The following is a 19,914-nucleotide window of genomic DNA, read 5'->3' on the forward strand; positions in this document are numbered from 1 at the left end:
CTAGACTGAGGAAGGATCACATTGTGGTTAGGACACTTGCGTGGAGTTAGGAAGACGAAGGTTCAATTCCTGGCTCAGCAACAGGCTTCCTGTACGTCGCAGCACCAGCAGTAGGCCACAGTGCCTCACTAAGGCCCAGGCCCTCAGAGGTAGGTAGGTACCTAACCCTCCTGATGAGCGTTAGGTGCTGAAATACCTTTGAGGATCTGGGCCTTGGGGTTCCTCTGCCTTGGTCCCTGGCTTTCAAAAGGAGATAATAGCACTGTTCTACCTCACCAGGGTGTTGAGAGGAAATACATGAAAGATAGACACTCAGATACTGTGGGTCATGGGGGCCCTGGAAGTACCTTAGCAAGTAGCAAAGCCATGTGTTCTGCTTGCACCCAATCAGCTCCGAGCAGCTAGTTAACTGGCACCAGGAGATGCTGAGCCAAGCTCGGGGACAGGTTGGAAATCTTTGGGACCTGAGAATTGCCATTGCCAAAAGAAACAAAGGGCTGCTTTAGACACAGAGGGTATGTCTGCACTGCATGTCCAAGTGTGGGCTCTGACTCAGGTTTGAGCCCAAGTCTGACTTCCGTCCACACGCAAATCAGCCTGACTTGGATCCTGCTGGTGAGGTGGGATGTCAGTAGGGTGACCAGACAGCAAGTGTGAAAAATTGGGAGGGGGTGGGGGGCAATAGGAGCCTATATAAGAAAAAGCCCCAAATTTCAGGACTGTCCCTATAAAATTGAGACATCTGGTTACCCTAGGTGTCAGAGCCTGAGTCCTGATGAAATTCAGGTCCAAGTTATGTCATTTTGCAGTGGGGACACAGCTCAAACCACAGACCCGAGTCAGGCTGCACAGTGCAGTGTGGACACGATAACATAGTGGTGAGACCCGGGTCCAGCAATTGTCCAGACCTGGGTTTACAATGCAGTGGAGACAGAGCCAGTGTTTGTACCCATTGACCTACATCAGCTTGGAAACCTTACTGGGGACGCAGCCACGCTGCTTTATGGGTGCTAATGTTGCGACTGCTTGTTCCTATCAGTTACCTGGCCCTACCATCCACAAACCAGTACAAAACCTGTGTCCAGATCGGCCCTAAGCTGTGCAAAGGTACCAAAAAGACACTCAAACATTTGTGATGTCTCACGCAGCTTCGGTGCTTGAGCTATTTGGGGGGCAAAAGTTTGACTGCAGTGGATCTGTTGCTAGCAAGTAATTGCAGAGAGGTCACTGCGGCTGCTTGAAACTTCACAGCTGCAGCACTGTTAGACCTCAGGCCTATTTGCTCTAAAATCATGCCCCTGGCCCCACACCTCCACTCAAATTAAGGGAGAATCACCATTTGTTCATGGCTAGCAGTACATGGTCTATGATCTCCACTGGGCTGTTGTTTCAATCGAGTAGAGGACAACGGTTCACCTAGAAACTTACCAAATCTCTGTTATTTTAGCCCATCCACTGGCCCTGCCCCTAGTTCTCCTCCTTCCCGGAGGTCTCCTCTGTTCTCACACTCCTCCCTTCCCCATTTTCCCCTCCTGCCATAACTTTCTCGGGGCACTCTGCCAGTGGGAAGCGACCACGTTACGTGGCTTCCTGGGCTACTGTAACACCTCTGACAAGGGAGCCGCCTGAGGCATACGGGACTGGCAAAGCATTCTGGGCCAGTCAGCCTGATGGGACGCCATGTGGGGGCAGATATTACGGCAGGTGTGTTGGAGGGTTGGAACCCAGCCCTCTGTTAATGGTGAGAATCCCAGGGCCTCGCTAGCTTAGGGAACCTTTTCCCCCTTAGGCCATTGTTTGAAATCCAGCCCTGGGCAGTCAAGCCCACTGTCACCCCTAGCTGCTCTGCATTTGGGGCCCTGGGTGAAACATGGTAATACCTCCAAGTCCTATTTATCTCTGAGAGCCAGGCAGTCACATCACTGACCCCACGGCACACCTGGCACTTCCCAGCCAAGATGTCCAAGGACTGACCGGGACCTGGTGACAGCATGACCCTCTTGTGGCCACGCCAGGTTGGGATGAGGCCATTATAAGAACAGTGAGGGGGCAGAAAACTTGCGTTGTTTGCCCAGTTCCTTGGGCTGCCCTGTTCTGTGGATCACTAGGATCTTAGGATCCAGCAGGGGCTCTGCCGGCACCCTGTGGGAGACCAAGAACACCCGAGAGGTGGTGGAGCCCACTTGTGAGCTGCTCTTGCTTTATTCTGAGGTGATGAGATTGAAGCAGGAGAATTGTGCCAGGGGGCAGCGAGGAAACTCCCTCTGGGCAGGGAACTGCAGGTTGTGCATGGTGCCACAATGCCAGGGGAGGCCTGGGCAGGAAGCCTGATGAGTCGGAGGAATGGAACTGATGGGTTGCTGCTCCGGTGATTAGCCAGCACGGCCCCCGGGGCTAACTGCTTGGCGTGAGCCATCCAGGCAAAGGGTTGAGTGGAGCGTCCCGAGAGAAGACAGCACAGCTGGCTGGGACCGGGGGAGTGCAGCTGCGGTCAATCTGTGAGAGCAGCTCCAGATGAGGACGACAGCACCTCTGGCCCGCAGAGTACACCGCCAGCAGAAGTGGTGGGAATAGAGGGGAGTCAGGAACAGGCTGAGCTAGCGGGGCTGGGCTGGGAGACGAGCTGTCCATGGAGTAAACAGCGCAGCTGACGGGGACAGAAGAGGATCCCAGCCCAGGCTGTACCGAGGGGTCCAGGTGAGAGAACAAGGTCCGCTCGAGGGAGTAAATGGCGTAAGTCCTGGGCACAGGTGGAGCAGGACTCTGGCCAGCTGGAGCCCCGTGGGCCACGTAAGGCCCTGAGCTCCTGTCCATGGAGTACACCGCGTAGCATCTGGGCACAGGCAGCACAGGGCTCTGCTTAGCTCGCTCCATGGGCTCCCAGGGAGGGGACAAGCTCTGATCCCTGGAGTAGAAGCCCCAGCTGGTGGAGAAAGGAGGCGTACAGCTGTGATCCACCTGGGACAATGCAGGTGCAGGCCTGGCCGTGGGGTAGACATAGTGACTTCCTGTGGCGGGAGGTGTGGGCCTCGCCATCACCTGAGCCCGGGGCTGCACCAGAGGGACTGTATTCAGGGGCCGGTTGTAGAGAGCACAGCTCGCAGGGACGGGGGAAGTGGGACTCCGGTCAACCTGAGCCAGCAGCTCCCAGTGAGGGCACGTCCTGCGGCCCAGCGGGTGAAGCATGAATCTGCTGGGCAATGGAGGCTGATCTCCCAGCGCTCGCAGGGACGAACCTGGGTCCCGGGAGGAGGCAGCGTGGCTGGCTGGACCAGGACAAGGGGGAACCATGGCAGGTGTCCCAGTGCATCTCTGTCCTTCCCTCACCGCCGTGATCAGCTCACATCTGCGTCTGAGCTCGTTGCTCCCTGGCCTGTGGGGGGAAAGAGAAATTGGTCACATGGCGCTTCCGAGGGTCTATTTCCACCTTGCTGCTCTGAGTGGCCAAGCCCCTGGCGTGCAGAGAGCGAGAGAGAGAGAGTAGGGCCTGCAGGAGTTTCACATGCCACTCAGGGCGTATCCCCGTCTCCCTGCACAGAAATGTATATGCTCCACTCCCTACCCAGCACAGTGCGTGCCCCCTGCACCCAGGCCAGAGCACAGCTCAGGCGAGTTGTGTTATGGGGCACCAATCCCCTTCTCATCCCAGCACAGGTGGGTCTGCAAGGTGAGCCCTGGAGGCATTCTCCACACCACAGCTAAAAGATCTACATGCTGACCCCATGCACTGGGCAGGCAAGTGGAGAACTGGGCCTATCTGCCTCCACATCCTTTCTGGCTTTGCTAAGCAATATTTGCTGGTATAGAAGAATATGTAAGACCTCAGGGTAGGGTAGTGATTCACCAGTCAGTCTGGGGCTATTCAGACTATGGCATGGACTGCTCTGCTGTCTTCCTAGGGTAGGATCTAGCCATGCCTGCCTCCTCCTTTAAATGGGTGAGATTGAAAAGACACCTGCCTTCCTGTTCCTCTGGGCAGCGTTCGCTGGCTCACTTGACGCCTTCGAGGAGCAGTGGGCGCTGTCCGGGGTTCTCTGCTCGGTGTCCCTGTCAGGCTCCCTTCTTATGACCCTCTGACCGCACTCCTGTCCCTATTCTTTTATTAGTTGTCCCCCGCAATTAGTGGGTTTCTGAGGCCCTGTGGAACCTCCCCTTAGGCTGGGGGGGGGATCCGTTAGCATGGGGCGGACTTCGCCCACCCCGTTTCCCGGAAAACCCAATAGATACTTCCTCATCTCCTGGAACACTCTAATCTCCTGGAAAACACAGTCCCCGTCCCTCTGGTCATGCCTTGCTCCTGGAACTGCCCCACTTTCCCCAGGAAAGGGTCTCACCACCTCTGCCATTAACCCCCTGTGCAGCTCTTCGGTGGGATCAAACCCACCTTGATACGTAGGACTAGCAGCCTTATAGACCTCGTCAGTGCTCCAGCCACCCGCTGGAGACAGGGACAGTTCTGCCAGCCACAGGAAACACATTGATCCTTCCTTTGTTTCTACACTGCATCATTAACCCTTTGTACCCTGCACCTCCCCTGGCTGTGGCTTTCTGTAGTGTTTAGCGTGGGTGCAGCTAACTGCTGACCCTTGTGAAGTGCATCCTGGCCCCAAAGAGAGGGACATTTCCTGGCGGGGAGTGTGACTTAGTGGATGTGGGGATTTTTACCCCCTAAGAGCACTGATGCTGGGGCCACTGTATCACCCCTCGCTTACCACGCTGGCCCTAGCTGGTTTCTCCCCAGTAACAACAGAACAGAAATGAACTCACCCCACACAAGAGGCTGCAGAGACCTGAATGCCACCCAGCTCTCCTCCCAGACTGAAAGCTGTTCTCTCTGCTGCTCGCTCCAGTCCAAGCTGCAGGCTTCCTCCACAACACATGTGGCAGAAGGTTCTGAGCCCCTCATCACATGGTAAAGCCAGGACATCCCAGCCCTGGCTCTGAGCTGATGTTAGCCACACTACTCCTGATTGACCCTTCAGCGATCAAGAGCAGGGATTGGCCCCCAGCCCACATTGTGGGGCTTTGCACACCCAAAAATGCCTTTTGCCTGGGCCTCTCTCACACACCTGTGCCAGCTCCCAACACAGCACAGCTGGGATCGCACCAGTGAAATCCAGCCAACATTCCTTATGATCATTCTGATAGGTGGGTGGGTGTTAATGACAGAGCTCCAGCTCCCACCTTGGTGGTAATATTCTGGGAAGGGTGGGGGTTCTCAGGTTCAGATTTTGCCCTGGGCCCCCCGAACCCCTCTGTGCAGCCCTGCCTTCTGCTGGTGATGTCTGTCTACAGCAGCTCCCCAGGGCAGCAATTGCCTCTTACTATGTATTTGTATAGCAACTAGCACAATGCTGCTGCCTTGATCTTTGGCTGGGGCCTCTGGAATATAATCAGTCCTCATAACCAAGGCAGAGCTTAACAGACAAAGCAATAGCTGCTCTGCTGCCTGACATGCAAGGAGTTTTCTGCTAACAGCCTACTGAACGCTGTCCTCTCCCAGCCTCCTGTCAGCCCAAACACACACTGCAGCTGTGTCCCAATGTTTCACTCGCACTTTAAGTGATAAAACCCCCTGCAATATTTTTAAAGTAGCTTGTTAACGATGCTCAGATGCCCCTCTACTAACCAGAGCTAGTTGCTCTCCCATAACCAAGTACACAATTATGTGAGTTAAGTGACCCTCCCCTTGTCTCGCTAATATCTTGGGACCCACATGGCTACAACACTGCAGCCCATGAAGAGCAATCAGCTGATATGCATCATGCGAAGGACCTTATCCCCCCTGCTTCTGTTATTCTCAGTTGCCTCAGTTTAACTCTGATATGCTTAATGTGACAGCTGCCTTTCAACTAGGCAAATCACTCCAGTTAGCCCAGGCCAAAGTCAAGCCAGCTGCTGAAGTGTATAAAGGGGAGGGTGCTCAGTTATGCTAACAGAGCTGTTCGTTCTTTTGCAAGGAAAAAAATGGCTGGTAAAAACTAAATTTTCTGCTGGACTTTAACAGTTTTAGTTTGAGGTTTTTTAAAATTTTCTCTTGTATGTATTGTAGCAAAGGATCGTGAAATACAGGAGAAGCAGGAGAAAGAATTTTGTCTAGTTAATAAGGTAGGTGCAGTAAATTTTCTATCTCTTACCATGTACTTCCTTTATATAAGGAACACAAGATTTAAAAAAAAAAAGTCTCAGTATGTTCAATTTTAACTTTTTTTTAACCAAAAAAAAAAAAATGAAATCAAGGATTCCTGAGTCTTCAGGCTATGATAAAGTGGTCTATATTTTCCCTTTTTGTCATCAACTTTGTGACAGTAAGGTAAGATAAAAATTGACTTATAGTTCTCCAAAACAAAACAAAAAAAATCCTATTTCATTAAGACTATCTTCCCAAGGGAATTTCTCTGCAATCTTTTTGTGATAAGATGCATTTTAGATCATGCAGAAAGCACATAAACTGCTTGCCAAGAGATTTCAGCTAACCCCTAGCACTGAAAAAAACCTTTCATGCTCTCCCATATGCTAGTAGAATTCTCACTGATGCCCCATTTATACACAATTTCTGTTAATTATTGTCTCTTCTCAACTTCCCCAGGAGGTAGGTGTTGACTCTTTAATAAATCTTCAGGTATATTATTTTAACAAAAACACATGTATTGGCTAGTGTCAATAGACACCTTTAGGGAAAGCAAATCACGAAGCTAAGCCAAGAAAAAGACTTGATTCTACTTTCTCTTACCCTGGAGTAACTGTGGCTGGTATAAATGAGTGGAATGAAGTCTCTCTGTATCACGTGGGTTCTGAATACATTCTTCACTGCATTAGGAGACAAAGTTCATGGTCCAGAAAGGTAACATTAGCTACTCTAGTAGAGGATGCCCCAGACATGCTAGCCACTAGTAGAAAATTGACTTTAAGCCAATCAGAATGCAGATATTTGCATATGTACTCTAATTGGCTCACACTGTTTCATGCTCCATTATTGACCTGTGAGGAGGTCAGCAATAGAAACCCAGCTGTTGGCCAGCTGTGAGCTTGGTGTGGTTTTACCTCTGTAACAACATTGTTCACAGAAGCCCTGCTCCCCAAGTGACTTTGGTGGAGAGCCTGGTAAATGAGCAGAGCCAACAGCTGCAAGAACTCTCCACTCACATGAAATGAGGCTCTGCTGCTGTGCTGGTCTCTCTGTAAAATGGGGGAACGAGTCTCAGTGGAGGTGTATGCTGGTAATAAGGGTTGGGCCCAAGTCCTGCCATTAAGACAGGCATCCAGATGTTCTCAAAGTGTGGGTGACCTTCTAGAGGCCTGGGGTGTGGCTTCAGGCCCATGGCCATGAGCTGTCTTCCCATTCCACAGCCTCTTAAAGTGACAGGCCTTCTCTCCCGTTTCACAGCACTCAAGGCCAACAGGGACCATTGGGTCATCTATTCTGGCCCTTAGATTTCCCACAGTTCCCCCTATATTGAGCCATTAACTTGTCTGGCTGCAGCATCTCCTCCAGAAAGGCAGCCAGACACCCAGAGGTGGAGACTCCACCCGTTCCCTTGGGAATTTGTTCCTATGATTGTTAACCCTCGTGGTTAGACCTGTGTCCCTTTTCTGAATTGAAGAGTCTGGCTCCAGCTGCCAGCCACGGGGTCTTGTTCTGCCTGTCTTGGCTAGATTAAAATGCTCCGTAGTCTCTGGTGTTTTCTCCCCAGGAAGGAACTTAGGCACTGTAATCAGGTCACCTCTTCATCGTTTTGATCAGCTAAATGCTGTGAGAGACCGAAGAGCTCAAGCAAAGATGTTTTCTTCAGCCCTTGACTCATTTTTGTGGCTTTCTTTGGCACCCTCTCCAACGCTTCCACATCGTCTTTAAAATTTGACACCCCCCCCACACACACACACACAACTGGAGATGGTATTCCAGGTCTGCTCTCACCTGTGCCATGTGCCCAGAGGTCAAATCACCTCCCTGCTCTCCTTGTGTAAAATACTAAGGCTTATGAAGCTGAGGCTGTCTAACGGATCCCCCTGTATGTTCAGCTCTCACAAGTGCAAGATATAAATGAGGATGTAGGAACTGGGGCCTAAAAGGAAAGGTAGCTGAGTGAGTGGGCAGGGCTCAAGGCTGGGACTAGGGAGACCTGGGTTCAATCCCTTTCTCTGCCACTGACTTCCTGTGCCGTGTAGGGCAAGTCACTTAGGTTGAGATCCTCAAAGGTACTTGGGTGCCTCTGCAACCCACAAAACCCCCACTTGGCTCCTGACAAACCCTGCAGGTGCCTGAACTCACTTGATGTCTAAATTTTCAGGGTGGAAGTTCCCTTGATGCCTATGTTTCTGCCTCTGGGCATGCATGCTGCTGCCTCTCTATGGGTACCTGGATGCCTAGAGCGGTTGTATGAGGCATAGACCGAAAGATGGTAGTGTGATGTTATTGACATGAACTGTGACCATATAGATCATTGTTGCAACCAAGGTCCAATAGTTGCACCAAATCTTGTACAAAGGAGGTCAAGTAAGGTGTCTATGGAAAGGTTATACTTTTCTGGTTATGCTCTGTGTGTGTGTATATTTGTATCATTTTTGTATTTTAAGTTATGAATATTGGCTATGTACTTGTCTCAATGTGTTTGATTCTAAGTAGCTTCAGTGAAGCATTTGATCAGCTTCTTGAGAAAGGACTATTCTCAGTAAGTGCCCAATGAAGAAACACTTAACTAGCAATGGACTTTGGGAGATGCCAATCCACATCTGAGCTTTCCTGGGAACATTCAAACTAACATGTAAACAATGGTATCAGCCTGCAAAAAGCTGAATCATTCATGGACATGTGACTTGCCCAGATGGCTACAAACTCCGTCTTGTTGCTGTGACTTTGCACAGAAGAACAAAGGGGTTTCCACCTACAAGAGAGAGAATATAAAAGGCCCTGGAAGCCTCTCCATTTTGTCTTCAGCTGGCTCGAGAGAGCCTCTCATGCCTGAAAGAAACTGGAACAAAGATCTGTAACTATGGGGGTGTGAGTGATTGCAGGACCCAGGCCATAAGCAACAACGTTGGTCTGAAAAGGATTGGGCCCAGACTAGGAAGAAGTCTAGTCTGTGAAAGAAGCTTATTGGGACATCTCTGAGCATGAGATTTACCTGTATTCAGTTTCCTACTGTATTAGGCTTAGACTTGCGTGTTGTTTTATTTTGCTTGGTAACTTACTTTGTTCTGTCTGTTATTACTTGGAACCACTTAAATCTTACTTTTTATACTTTTGTTTATTATTGAACTCAGAGTAAGTAATTAGTAGCTGGGGGAGCAAACAGCTGTGCATATCTCTCTATCGGTGTTATAGAGGGTGGACAACTTGGGAGTTTTCCCTGTATAAGCTTTATACAGAGTAAAATGGATTTATTTGGGGTTTGGATCCCATAGGGAGTTGGGTGTCTGGGTGCTAGAGACAGGAGCACTTCTTAAGCTGTTTTCAGTTAAGTCTGCAGCTTTGGGGCACGTGGTTCAGACCCTGGGTCTGTGTTGGAGCAGACTGGTGTGTCTGGCTTAACAAGACAGGGTTTTGGAGTCACTAGATGGCAGGAAAAATGGGCTCAGAGGTAGTCTCTGCATGTCAGGTGACAGTCTCAAGGGAGTCTCTGTGACCAAACCTGTCACAGGTAGATGTTCCTCTGCTTCTCTCACCTGTGGTACCCAATCTGATAGGTGTGCTCAGAGGCCACCTAACCCATCGGGTCCTGGTCAGAATCTGGCTATAGGAGGAACCCGACTTTTAGCTCAGGGGTTAGAGCACTCGCCTGGAACGTGGGATACCCAGGTTCGGTTCCCCCATCTCAGCCTGAGAGACAGACAGTGACACACTCTGCAGGACCAGCTGGGCCTGGCCCCTGGGGGAGACAGAAGGACAAGCACAGTGAATTACCCTGGAAGATGCTAGAGAGCTTCTGAGTCTGGGGCTGGCTAAAGACAGTTGGCCTGTAAGCAAAGAAGCTTGCCCCTGATTTTGGTCCCTCCTGCATTTAGAGAAGCAAGACTTCGTACATTCCTTGTAAATAAACAAGATTGTGTCCAAGAAAATGCCAGACTCAATTTCTGTTTGCCTCTGGAATGTCCTTGGGGGGGAGGGAGGGGCTGAACTTTGACTAGCCACTGGGAGGTTTGAGATAACTCTGAGCCAATGAACTGGAAAGCATGTGGTGGTTAGCTTCCAGTGGCTGGAGCAGGAGAACACAAGGAAGAGGGTTTTTTTTTTAATTTGTCATTATTCCTCATAGTAATTCCAGGTATTTATGTGGCGTCTTTTCATGGCTAAACTTTTTTTCAACCCATGGCATTTCACAGCTGGCCTGGCATAGCAGGGGTGCTGGAGTTCAGGCTGAAGGAGTCTTGGCAAAGGGCATACCCAGGACTGAAATAGACTGACCCAGAGGACACCTGGATATGTTCTCACCATGTCCCCTTACATGAGTACTGATATTTGCTCATTGCTTAACGTGAGCTATTGCCAAGCCCAGTGACCAACTCCCCATTCTTGCCTGGACAGGAGTACCTGGCTGATGAACCATTCCGAGACATTCCAAATCTACAGGCAAAGCTTGATCAGCTGAAGGGTGAGTCTGTCCCAGGGAGAATGGAGCTGAGAAGGAAATGGTTTAGTTCCCTAAAAATGCAGCTGAGTGTTTGGGCTTGGGGGAGGGGAGAATATTGCTAAAGCAGCAGGAGGTTTAATGATTTGTGCAAAATGCTCTTCCCCGCCCCCAAGAACTAGTCAATACATACAGACCCTGTGTTGAGATTGGCCACCAGTGCCATGCCCTGCTCGCTGGGGAACTGGTGACTTGGGGTGAGCAAGCCAAATGCAGCCCATGACTTTATCCCCTGGTTAAAATAACTTCACTGTTGAGTTGGCATGTGCTGGTGATGTGGGGGCATCACAGCCTTTGGGCCAGATCCTCATCTGCTGTGAACTGGCACCGTTCTGCTGATTGCTGGCTTATCCCAGCTTAGGATCTGGCTCTTGATATCAAAGAGGCTCAGATGAAACCATCAAATACTTGATAGCTAAGCCAGCTAATCTGAGGGAATGCTCCTGAAGAGCTATGTATGCCCAATGGGAAATGTGTGGATTGACACGTGAACTACAAATGCTGCTGGGTCAAATCTAGCCTTTAAAAATGAAAATAGTGTGTGTGAAGCCAGGCTTCTCCATTCTCCTTCTTTCAGTGGCAAGAGAGAAGGGGGACAAAACCCCCTTTTTGTCAAAAAAAAAAAATCCCTTGAGAAACTTTGAACGAAGTGATTCTAGCATTGGAAAACAGCTCCCGTTCTTCAACAAGGCACCTGCAGAGCGTGGGGGACGTTGGCAGTACAGGTGGCAAGGCAGTCACTGTGGAAGTGTGTGCAGAATGGCTATTGCTGTAAATCAATGAGTCGATGCTGCACTCAGCCTTGGTAGGCAGGGTGATGACTCTCCTCTCTCTCTCCTAGGCATGTTTATGGGATATGATGCCACACGCACAGGAGAAATTGGTAAATTGTTGCTTAACTCTTTGCTTGTGACTGCTGCTTCCCTCCTTCTCCTCTGCCAGAGCAGATCTGAAGGCCTATCTGCTGCACCAGCCTATTGGGGTTTGATGTGTCCATGTCTCGGTGGAATCTGAGCATAGTGAACATCCCCATATTTCACAAGGGTGGGGGTCCTAGGCAGCTCATTGCACCTTCACAAGAAGATCCCTCTCCCGCCTCCCCCCATACTCACTCCCCTGTGCGGAAGCAAAACATGCCAATGCTGGTTACTTGTGCCCATTGGCACCTTGAGTCTACCCCACTGCCTGCTGCGGTCTTCCCCCTCCCCTGGAACTAGATCTCCCTTGGTGCAAGAGAATCAGGTCTCTGGTGCTGAGGGCTTAGCTTTCATACTGATGGTGACTGAGTGGTGAGGCTGGCAGCTACCATCCTAGGGGAACAAAGGCGGGTCCCACAGCTCTCCTGTGCCAGTGGGTCCCTTAATACTTCTTAACAAGGGAGAAAAATGCCGGATGCCCTGAGATGGGGAGAACTTTGAAGCCATGCTCAAGTGCTTGCTGGGTGGCTTCCTTGACTAGCTGATGCAAGACTTATGGGTAATGAGTCATTGCCTCTAGAAAGTAGGTGGAAACTCTTGAGGGGGTGGCAGTGGGCTGTCTTTGCCTCCACACATGAGGTTTGTATGCCTCTCTGAGATGTAGCCAGTCCAAAGTCTCTGCTACAGCTGCACACTTATACAACTTCCTGTTGGAGAATCTGAAATTTCCCCACCCCTGCACTGCCCATGGTGCTTTTGCATTTCAGTTGACTAATCCTGGATGACTGAGAGCATGGCCGCACCTCAGAGTTCAAGTTGCACTCTATTTGCTTAAAGCCTTTAGGGGGCTACCCAGATTAGAAGACTATATCAGATTCCTTTGACTCCTTAGACTAAGGAATCCAGTAGCACCAATGCTACTCTGTAGTGCTCTCTCCTTCATTGTAAAGCACCTACCTAAAACCACCCCAGCTGTTTCTACTGGGTTTATGCTCAGTGTAGATGCTGCTTAAAACTCTCCAGGCCCACATCTGAGTAATGCAGAACTAGTACTGGAGCAGCAATGGGGAGGGGGATGTGGTAAATGGCCAAATAGGTCTTTTCCATCTCTAACCCCTGTGATCATGTGATACAGGCCATATCTGAGCTTGGTATTGTTTCAGACTATCCAACAATGAGCAGGATACTGCAGGAGCTTGGGGTTTTCCAAAGCCCCTTGGAGCTCAAGACACTGGTCCAGGAAATCACAGGGAACACAGGCAGCACTGTCCCTTACAAGGACTTCACTATGGTTATGCTGGGCCGCAGATCCACCATGTGCCAACGGTACGTATGAAAGCATACCTGCATCTCCAGGCTTGGACCTGGGGAAGGAGCTGAACATGCTAATGGTTGAAAGGATTTGATTTGTGGTTTTGGTTGTTCCCTGGGTGACACTTGCCTTCCAGCAAAGGGCAAGAGGAGCTAATGGGAGATCCGCAGCTATTTCTAACTTGCCCATCGCTGCAGTATCTGGGCACTAGCATGGTACAGCTGTTGTAGAGAGGGTGGAAGAGCTGACCTAGTGCAAAACTTGCGCTTCTGTCCATTTGGTGATCCCTGGGCCTGTTCCTTTAGCTGGTTCGTTATGCAAGAAGCTAGGGGCCCAACTCTGATAAGGAAACTTTAGTATCTCTGTGCTACCAAGGCAAAACAACTTATTCTGACTAGGGAATCAGACCTCCCTCATCCATTTGAGGTCAATGGTTAGCCACATTTACCAATGGGCTGGAGGACTAAAGATTGCAGGTCACGTTCTACCACAACCAGTATCCCACACAACTCCACTGAAGTCAGCAGAGCAGTTTTCAGAGTACAGAAGGACACAACCTGGGCCACAGCCTGCCGTGGTGTCTGGACTCCAATGGAAGTGGCACTTGGGGTCATGTCTGAGGGCCGCACTGTGGCTCCTTGGCAGTATGAACTGGGCCAGAAGCTGGTCTCCATTGAATCAGCCCAACACCATGGAATGACAGCTGAAAATCAGACTCTGCCTGGCTCTAGTCATTTGGTCCCAAACTTGAGGTTCCAGGGGTGGAGGCATCAGAGGTATTTCCAGCTTCACCCTATACAGTGATGTCTCCATGAGACTCTTCACCACTCACTTGAGGTGTGAACATTCCCCTGCTGACTTTGCAGCCCATGTTCTGGCCCCAGCCCCTGGTGCAGTCTAGCTGAAGATGACACCAGTCACTTCAACGTAGCTGGCCTGCCTGAGTGGAAAGATCAGGGGTGGAGAGAGAGAATGGGGAGACTGTCTAGTTAGTCATCCAAAGACCTTCACAAGTAAAGCAAATCTTCCTGTTCTGGGGGAGTCTTTTCAGAAGAGTTTGGGGGGGAAGTTGGACTTAGTCTGGAACTAATTGTTCATAAGAGGTATTGAAGGCAGTGCTCTGCTGGGTCACTGCCCTTCTGTGCCTCAGTTTCCCCAGCTGTAACCTGGGGATAAAGATAAGAGCTAGGATGTGTCAGTCATGGTTCCCCTGGCTGTTGTCATGAGACCTGCTGTTCACTCTCTCTGCTGCCAGGATCATGCACTACAATGGGAAAGGAGGAGGAGCAGTGAAGAGGCCCAGCCTGATGGATGCTGGCCCCTACGTAACCTACTTGGAATGCACTCTCTCCGGAGTCCCCTCTCCTCTTACCACTCTCCCGCCGCCACCTCCCCCATCTCCAGCTGATGGCTGCTCTGAAACCTAGCCAGCTGCCCGAGAAATGTGGAGACTGACTCACTTCATAGGCTGGAGAGCCTGCTGAGAAGGCAAACCAAATGTACTGTGGTAGAGTGCATCCAGCTCAGCCCTTCCCCAATAAAGAGCTGCCTAGCAACAGTGCACTGTAGCATGTCTGAGCTGCTGCAGCAGAAGAGCAGAACTGCTGATTGCTGGCATTATAGCTGCACCTAAGGGCCTTGTTGTGGAAGGTGTTGTAGGAACATAAGACAGTCTCTGTCCCAAAGAACTTACTGTCTAAACATAATCAGACAGGTGGCAAGGGAAGCAGCCAGAGGGAGGTGAGGTTATGCGTCCCAGCTCTCAGCAGGTCAGTGGTAGAGCCTGGTATAAACCTGAGCTCTTCCAGGTTAGCACCTAGAATCGTATTTGTCCATTGTTCTTACTCAGGTTGTTCAAGAGCCTAATGTCCAGACTGGGTTTGACTCCCCCACTCACTCCCCCCAATCTCCCAAGGGAAGTGCGGGAGCTAGAATGTGGGGCAGGGAATTCAGGTGTGTGGTGGTTTCTAGATAGTCTGTGCCCTCTGAGTAAAGTGGGCATTTGGGTGAGAGGTCCTTAGGCCAAGCCTGGCGCTATTTGCTTCAGCTACAGTGTGTCCCTGAAGGAGTAAACAGTAAACCAGAGTTGGATGGAGCTCAGGCAAATGGTGTGCTTACGTTACTGGGGTGTCTTGGGGGGGCAGTATAGGTCCTGGGGGCCTAGGGCAGCTGGGCCACAGGGTCTCTCTTCCATGAAGGGGTGTCAGACAGAGAGGCCAAAGAAGAGGCCATGCTGGAGCCTACTCAGACCAAGGGAAGCTTAAAACCACACGAAGGGAAGACAAGTTCTCCCACAATTCCCCAGAACAAATAGCTGCCCACTTAATGCAGCACAAAGACTCATGGGACATACCCCAGATGCCTTAATGCCATGCCTAGGGGAATGTAGTTGCAGTGAGGATGCAGTAACTGTAGGGTGACCAGACATCCTGATTTTAGGTTACTTGTCCCATGTCCCGACCTTACATCAATCGGCACTCCCTTTGTCCCGATATTGGGGGACCGTCTGGAACGCAGCTGCAGCACTGCAGCCGCGGTGCCGCCACTCACCACTTCCTGGGGCAGCTCCTGGCACCTGCCCACTGGCAGGAGCGCCACGTGCTGCAGGGGTGGGGCTTGCAGGCAACGGGAGCGGGCAGAGAGCCCCCCACCCAACCCAACCTGTGACCCTAGGAGCCAGAGGGACCAGCCTGCCGGATGATTCCTGGGACGGGAGCCGCCCCAGGTGAGCACTGCCGGGACTCCCCACCTTGGCCCCTGGCAGGTCCCTCTGGCTCTTGGGGGCGGAGGGCGGGGGGCTCTGTGTGCTGCTGGTGCCTTTTCCTGGCCAATGGCAGGCACAGCACATGGAGAGTCTGGAGACTCCCCTTGCTGCTCTCCCCCTGGAGCCAGAGACCTCCCAGCAGGGCTGGTAAGTGCGGCCAGGGAAGGGGGCAGGTTTAGTGTGGAACGCAAGCCCATAGACAGAACAGGTATGACTCTTTAATGGGGTATCCACCTCCCTGGGAGTGAGTGTCTGGGAGGGGTGTGTGTGGAGGGCGCTGGGCAGTGGAGGAGGTTTGTGAGTGTCAGGGCACTGGACAGAGCAGGTCTGTGTGGGGTATTGTGTAGTTGTGGCAGTGGGGCTGTGGGGAAGAGCACTGGAAGGGAGGATGGAAGGGAGAGAGGGGAAATTTGTGTGTATTGGGGAAACTAGGGAGTGTGTGGGGGGGTTCTGTGTGGGGTGATGGGCAGCTGTGGTGGGGCTGTGGGCAGGAGGGCCGCTGGGTGGGGAGGTGCATAGCACTGTGCATTTGTGGTATAAGGATTGTAGGGGGGCTCTGGGCATAGGATCCAGGGGGCGCTGGGCAGGGGAGCTGTGGCGCAGCATGGGCCCACCCTCAACAGGAAGAGGCCTGCTGGTAGCACAGGGCCAGGCGGACCAGTGTGCCTCTGGCTCCAGTGAGGGCTGTGCACCTGTGTGTCTGTCTGGTCTCCACCCCACCCCCGCTTAACCAATGTGACCAGCTGAGCAGCGAACAGCAGAGAGGCAAACAGAAGGAGTTTGCCTGGGAGTTTGCCTGGAGAGAGCTCTTAGAAGGAAGAGACCATGGATGCTGAGCAATCCGCCGTTGTGACCTGCACAGGATGCGCCATGTTTGTCTTCCTTCCACAGGATAGAAGCGACTTTGTCTGTACAAAGTGCAAGCTGATCTCCATCTTGGAAGAGAAGATTCAAGGTCTGGAGAAACGAATAACAACCCTGCGTTCCATAAAAGAAAATGAGGATTTCCTGGATAGACGTCAGGATCAGCTTCAGCAGGCACAATGTTCTGAAGATTCAGAGCAGGCTACGCAGCGGGGACAGAAGGCCAGCGAGGATAATTGGCGGCATGTGACTTCCAGAAGGGGAAAGAGTACCAGAAACATCCATGTACCAGAAACACAGATGCAGGTGAGCAACCGTTTTCATGTTCTCTCCGCAGGTACTAGCGCAGAGAGTGGAGTGGATGATACACCTGAGGGAACAGAGCAGAAGGAGACGCCACTGATTGGAAGGCATGCGATGCACCGTCCTAGGGATGGGGGTTCCACGACCACCACTCCCAAGAGGAGGAGGAGGAGGGTGGTGGTGGTCGGGGACTCTCCCCTCAGGGGGACTGAGTCATCTATCTGCCGCCCTGACCGGGAAAACCGAGAGGTGTGCTGCTTGCCAGGGGCTAGGATTCACTATGTGACGGAGAGACTGCCAAGACTCATCAAGCCCTTGGATCGCTACCCCTTCCTGCTTCTCCACGTGGGCACCAATGATACTGCCAAGAATGACCTTGAGCGTATCACTGCAGACTACGTGGCTCTGGGAAGAAGGATAAAGGAGTTTGAGGTGCAAGTGGTGTTCTCGTCTATCCTCCCTGTGGCAGGAAAAGGCCAGGGTAGAGACCGTTGAATCGTGGAAATCAACGAATGGCTACGCAGATGGTGTCGGAGAGAAGGGTTTGGATTCTTTGACAATGGGATGGTCTTCCAAGAAGAAGGATTGCTAGGCAGAGACGGGCTCCACCTCATGAAGAGAGGGAAGAGCATCTTGCAAGCAGGCTGGCTAACCTAGTGAGGAGGGCTTTAAACTAGGTTCACCGGGGGAAGGAGACCAAAGCCCCGAGGTAAGTGGGGAAGTGGGAGGAAGCACAAGCAGGAGACTGCAAGAGGGGAGGACTTATGTCTCAGACCGAGAAAGCGGGACAATCAGCGAGTTATCTTAAGTGCCTATACACAAATGCAAGAAGCCTGGGGAACAAGCAGGGAGAACTAGAAGTCCTGGCACAGTCAAGGAATTATGATGTAATTGGAATAACAGAGACTTGGTGGGGTAACTCACATGATTGGAGTACTGTCATGGATGGATATAAACTGTTCAGGAAGGATAGGCAGGGCAGAAAAAGTGGGGGAGTTGCGTTGTATGTAAGAGAGCAGTACGACTGCTCAGAGCTCCAGTATGAAACTGCAGAAAAACCTGAGTGTCTCTGGATTAAATTTAGAAGTATGAACAACAAGGGTAATGTCGTGGTGGGAGTCTGCTACAGACCACCGGACCAGGGGGATGAGGTGGACGAGGCTTTCTTCCAGCAACTAACAGAAGTTGCTAGATCACAGGCTCTGGTTCTCATGGGTAACTTTAATCACCCCGATATCTGCTGGGAGAGCAATACAGCAGTGCACAGACAATCCAGGAAGTTTCTGGAAAGTGTAGGGGACAATTTCCTGGTGCAAGTGCTGGAGGAACCAACTAGGGGAAAAGCTGCTCTTGACCTGCTGCTCACAAACAGGGAAGAAATAGTAGAGGAAGCAATAGTGGATGGGAACCTGGGAGGTAGTGACCATGAGATGGTTGAGTTCAGGATCCTGATACAAGGAAGAAAGGAGAGCAGTAGAACAGAGACCCTGGACTTCAGAAAACTCCCTCAGGGAACTGATGGGCAAGGTCCCCTGGGAGAATAACATGACAGGGAAAGGAGTCGAGGAAAGCTGGCTGTATTTTAAAGAAACCTTATTGAGGTTGCAGGAACAAACCATCCCGATGTGTAGGAAGAAAAGTAAATATGGCAGGCGACCAGCTTGGCTTAACAGTGAAATCCTTGCTCGTCTTAAACACAAAAAAAACGCTTACAAGAAGTGGAAGATTGGACAAATAACCAGGGAGGAGTATAAAAGTATTGTTCAGGCATGCAGGAGTGAAATTAGGAAGGCCAAATCACACTTGGAGTTGCAGCTAGCCGGAGATGTTAGGAGTAACAAGAAGGGTTTCTTCAGGTATGTTAGCAACAAGAAGAAAGTCAAGGAAAGTGTGGGCCCCTTGCTGAATGAGGGAGGGAACCTAGTGACAGAGGATGTGGAGAAAGCTAGTGTACTCAATGCTTTTTTTGCCTCTGTCTTCACAGACAAGGTCAGCTCCCAGACAGCTGCACTCTGCAGCACGGTATGGGGAGGAGGTGACCAGCTCTCTGTGGGGAAAGAAGTAGTTCGGGACTATTTAGAAAAGCTGGACGAGCACAAGTCCATGGGGCCGGATGCGCTGCATCCGAGGGTGCTAAAGGAGTTGGCCGATGAGATTGCAGAGCCATTGGCCATTATCTTTGAAAAATCATGGCGATCGGGGGAGGTCCCGGATGACTGGAAAAAGGCTAATGTAGTGCCCATCTTTAAAAAAGGGAAGAAGGAAGATCCAGGGAACTACAGGCCAGTCAGTCTCACCTCAGTCCCTGGAAAAATCATGGAACAGGTCCTCAAGGAATCAATTCTGAACCACTTAAAGGAGGGGAAAGTGATCAGGAACAGTCAGCATGGATTCACCAAGGGCAAGTCATGCCTGACTAATCTAATTGCCTTCTATGATGAGATAACCGGCTCTGTGGATGAGGGGAAAGCAGTGGATGTGCTATTTCTAGACTTTAGCAAAGCTTTTGATACAGTTTCCCACAGTATTCTTGCCAGCAAGTTAAATAAGTATGGGCTGGATGAATGGACAGTAAGGTGGATAGAAAACTGGCTAGACAGTCAGGCTCAACGGGTAGTGATCAATGGTTCCATGTCTAGTTGGCAGCCGGTATCAAGTGGAGTGCCCCAAGGGTCGGTGCTGGGGCCGGTTTTGTTCAATATCTTCATTAACGATCTGGAGGATGGTGTGGACTGCACCCTTAGCAAGTTTGCAGATGACACTAAACTGGGAGGAGTGGTTGATACGCTGGAGGGTAGGGATAGGATACAGAGGGACCTAGACAAATTAGAGGATTGGGCCAAAAGAAATATGATGAGGTTCAACAAGGACAAGTGCAGATTCCTGCACTTAGGACGGAAGAATCCCATGCACTGCTACAGACTAGGGACCGAATGGCTGGGCAGCAGTTCTGCAGAAAAGGACCTAGGGGTTACGGTGGACGAAAAGCTGAATATGAGTCAACAGTGTGCCCTTGTTGCCAAGAAGGCTAATGGCATTTTGGGTTGTATAAGTAGGGGCATTTCCAGCAGATCGAGGGATGTGATCATTCCCCTCGACTCAGCACTGGTGAGGCCTCATTTGGAG

General features: G+C 51.1%; 2 protein-coding genes across 4 annotated transcripts; one reads left to right on the forward strand and one right to left on the reverse strand.

The window, feature by feature from the left end:
- Positions 1-990: 990 nt before the first annotated feature.
- LOC123375391 (vegetative cell wall protein gp1-like) lies at positions 991-6,898 on the reverse strand. 2 transcript variants are annotated; one of them, XM_045026223.1, is made up of 2 exons: positions 4,768-5,019; positions 991-3,373 (listed from the first exon to the last, which is right to left on the reverse strand). In XM_045026223.1, the coding sequence occupies exons 1-2, from the start codon at positions 4,878-4,880 to the stop codon at positions 2,395-2,397; spliced, it is 1,092 nt and encodes a 363-aa protein (XP_044882158.1). In that variant the 5' UTR covers positions 4,881-5,019; the 3' UTR covers positions 991-2,394. The 2 variants fall into 2 exon arrangements, with proteins under 2 accessions (XP_044882158.1, XP_044882159.1); XM_045026224.1 differs by lacking the exon at positions 4,768-5,019 and adding an exon at positions 6,734-6,898 and having other exon boundaries at positions 992-3,373.
- Positions 5,832-14,977, forward strand: LOC123375393 (allograft inflammatory factor 1-like). Of its 2 annotated transcripts, XM_045026226.1 has the most exons (6): positions 5,832-5,974; positions 6,053-6,108; positions 10,526-10,592; positions 11,470-11,511; positions 12,709-12,871; positions 14,113-14,886. In XM_045026226.1, the coding sequence occupies exons 1-6, from the start codon at positions 5,968-5,970 to the stop codon at positions 14,282-14,284; spliced, it is 507 nt and encodes a 168-aa protein (XP_044882161.1). In that variant the 5' UTR covers positions 5,832-5,967; the 3' UTR covers positions 14,285-14,886. The 2 variants fall into 2 exon arrangements, with proteins under 2 accessions (XP_044882161.1, XP_044882160.1); XM_045026225.1 differs by lacking the exons at positions 5,832-5,974; positions 6,053-6,108 and adding an exon at positions 7,097-7,220 and having other exon boundaries at positions 14,113-14,977.
- The last annotated feature ends 4,937 nt before the right edge of the window (positions 14,978-19,914 follow it).

The sequence above is a fragment of the Mauremys mutica genome, chromosome 8, assembly GCF_020497125.1.
Source record: "Mauremys mutica isolate MM-2020 ecotype Southern chromosome 8, ASM2049712v1, whole genome shotgun sequence".
NCBI lineage: Eukaryota > Metazoa > Chordata > Testudines > Geoemydidae > Mauremys > Mauremys mutica.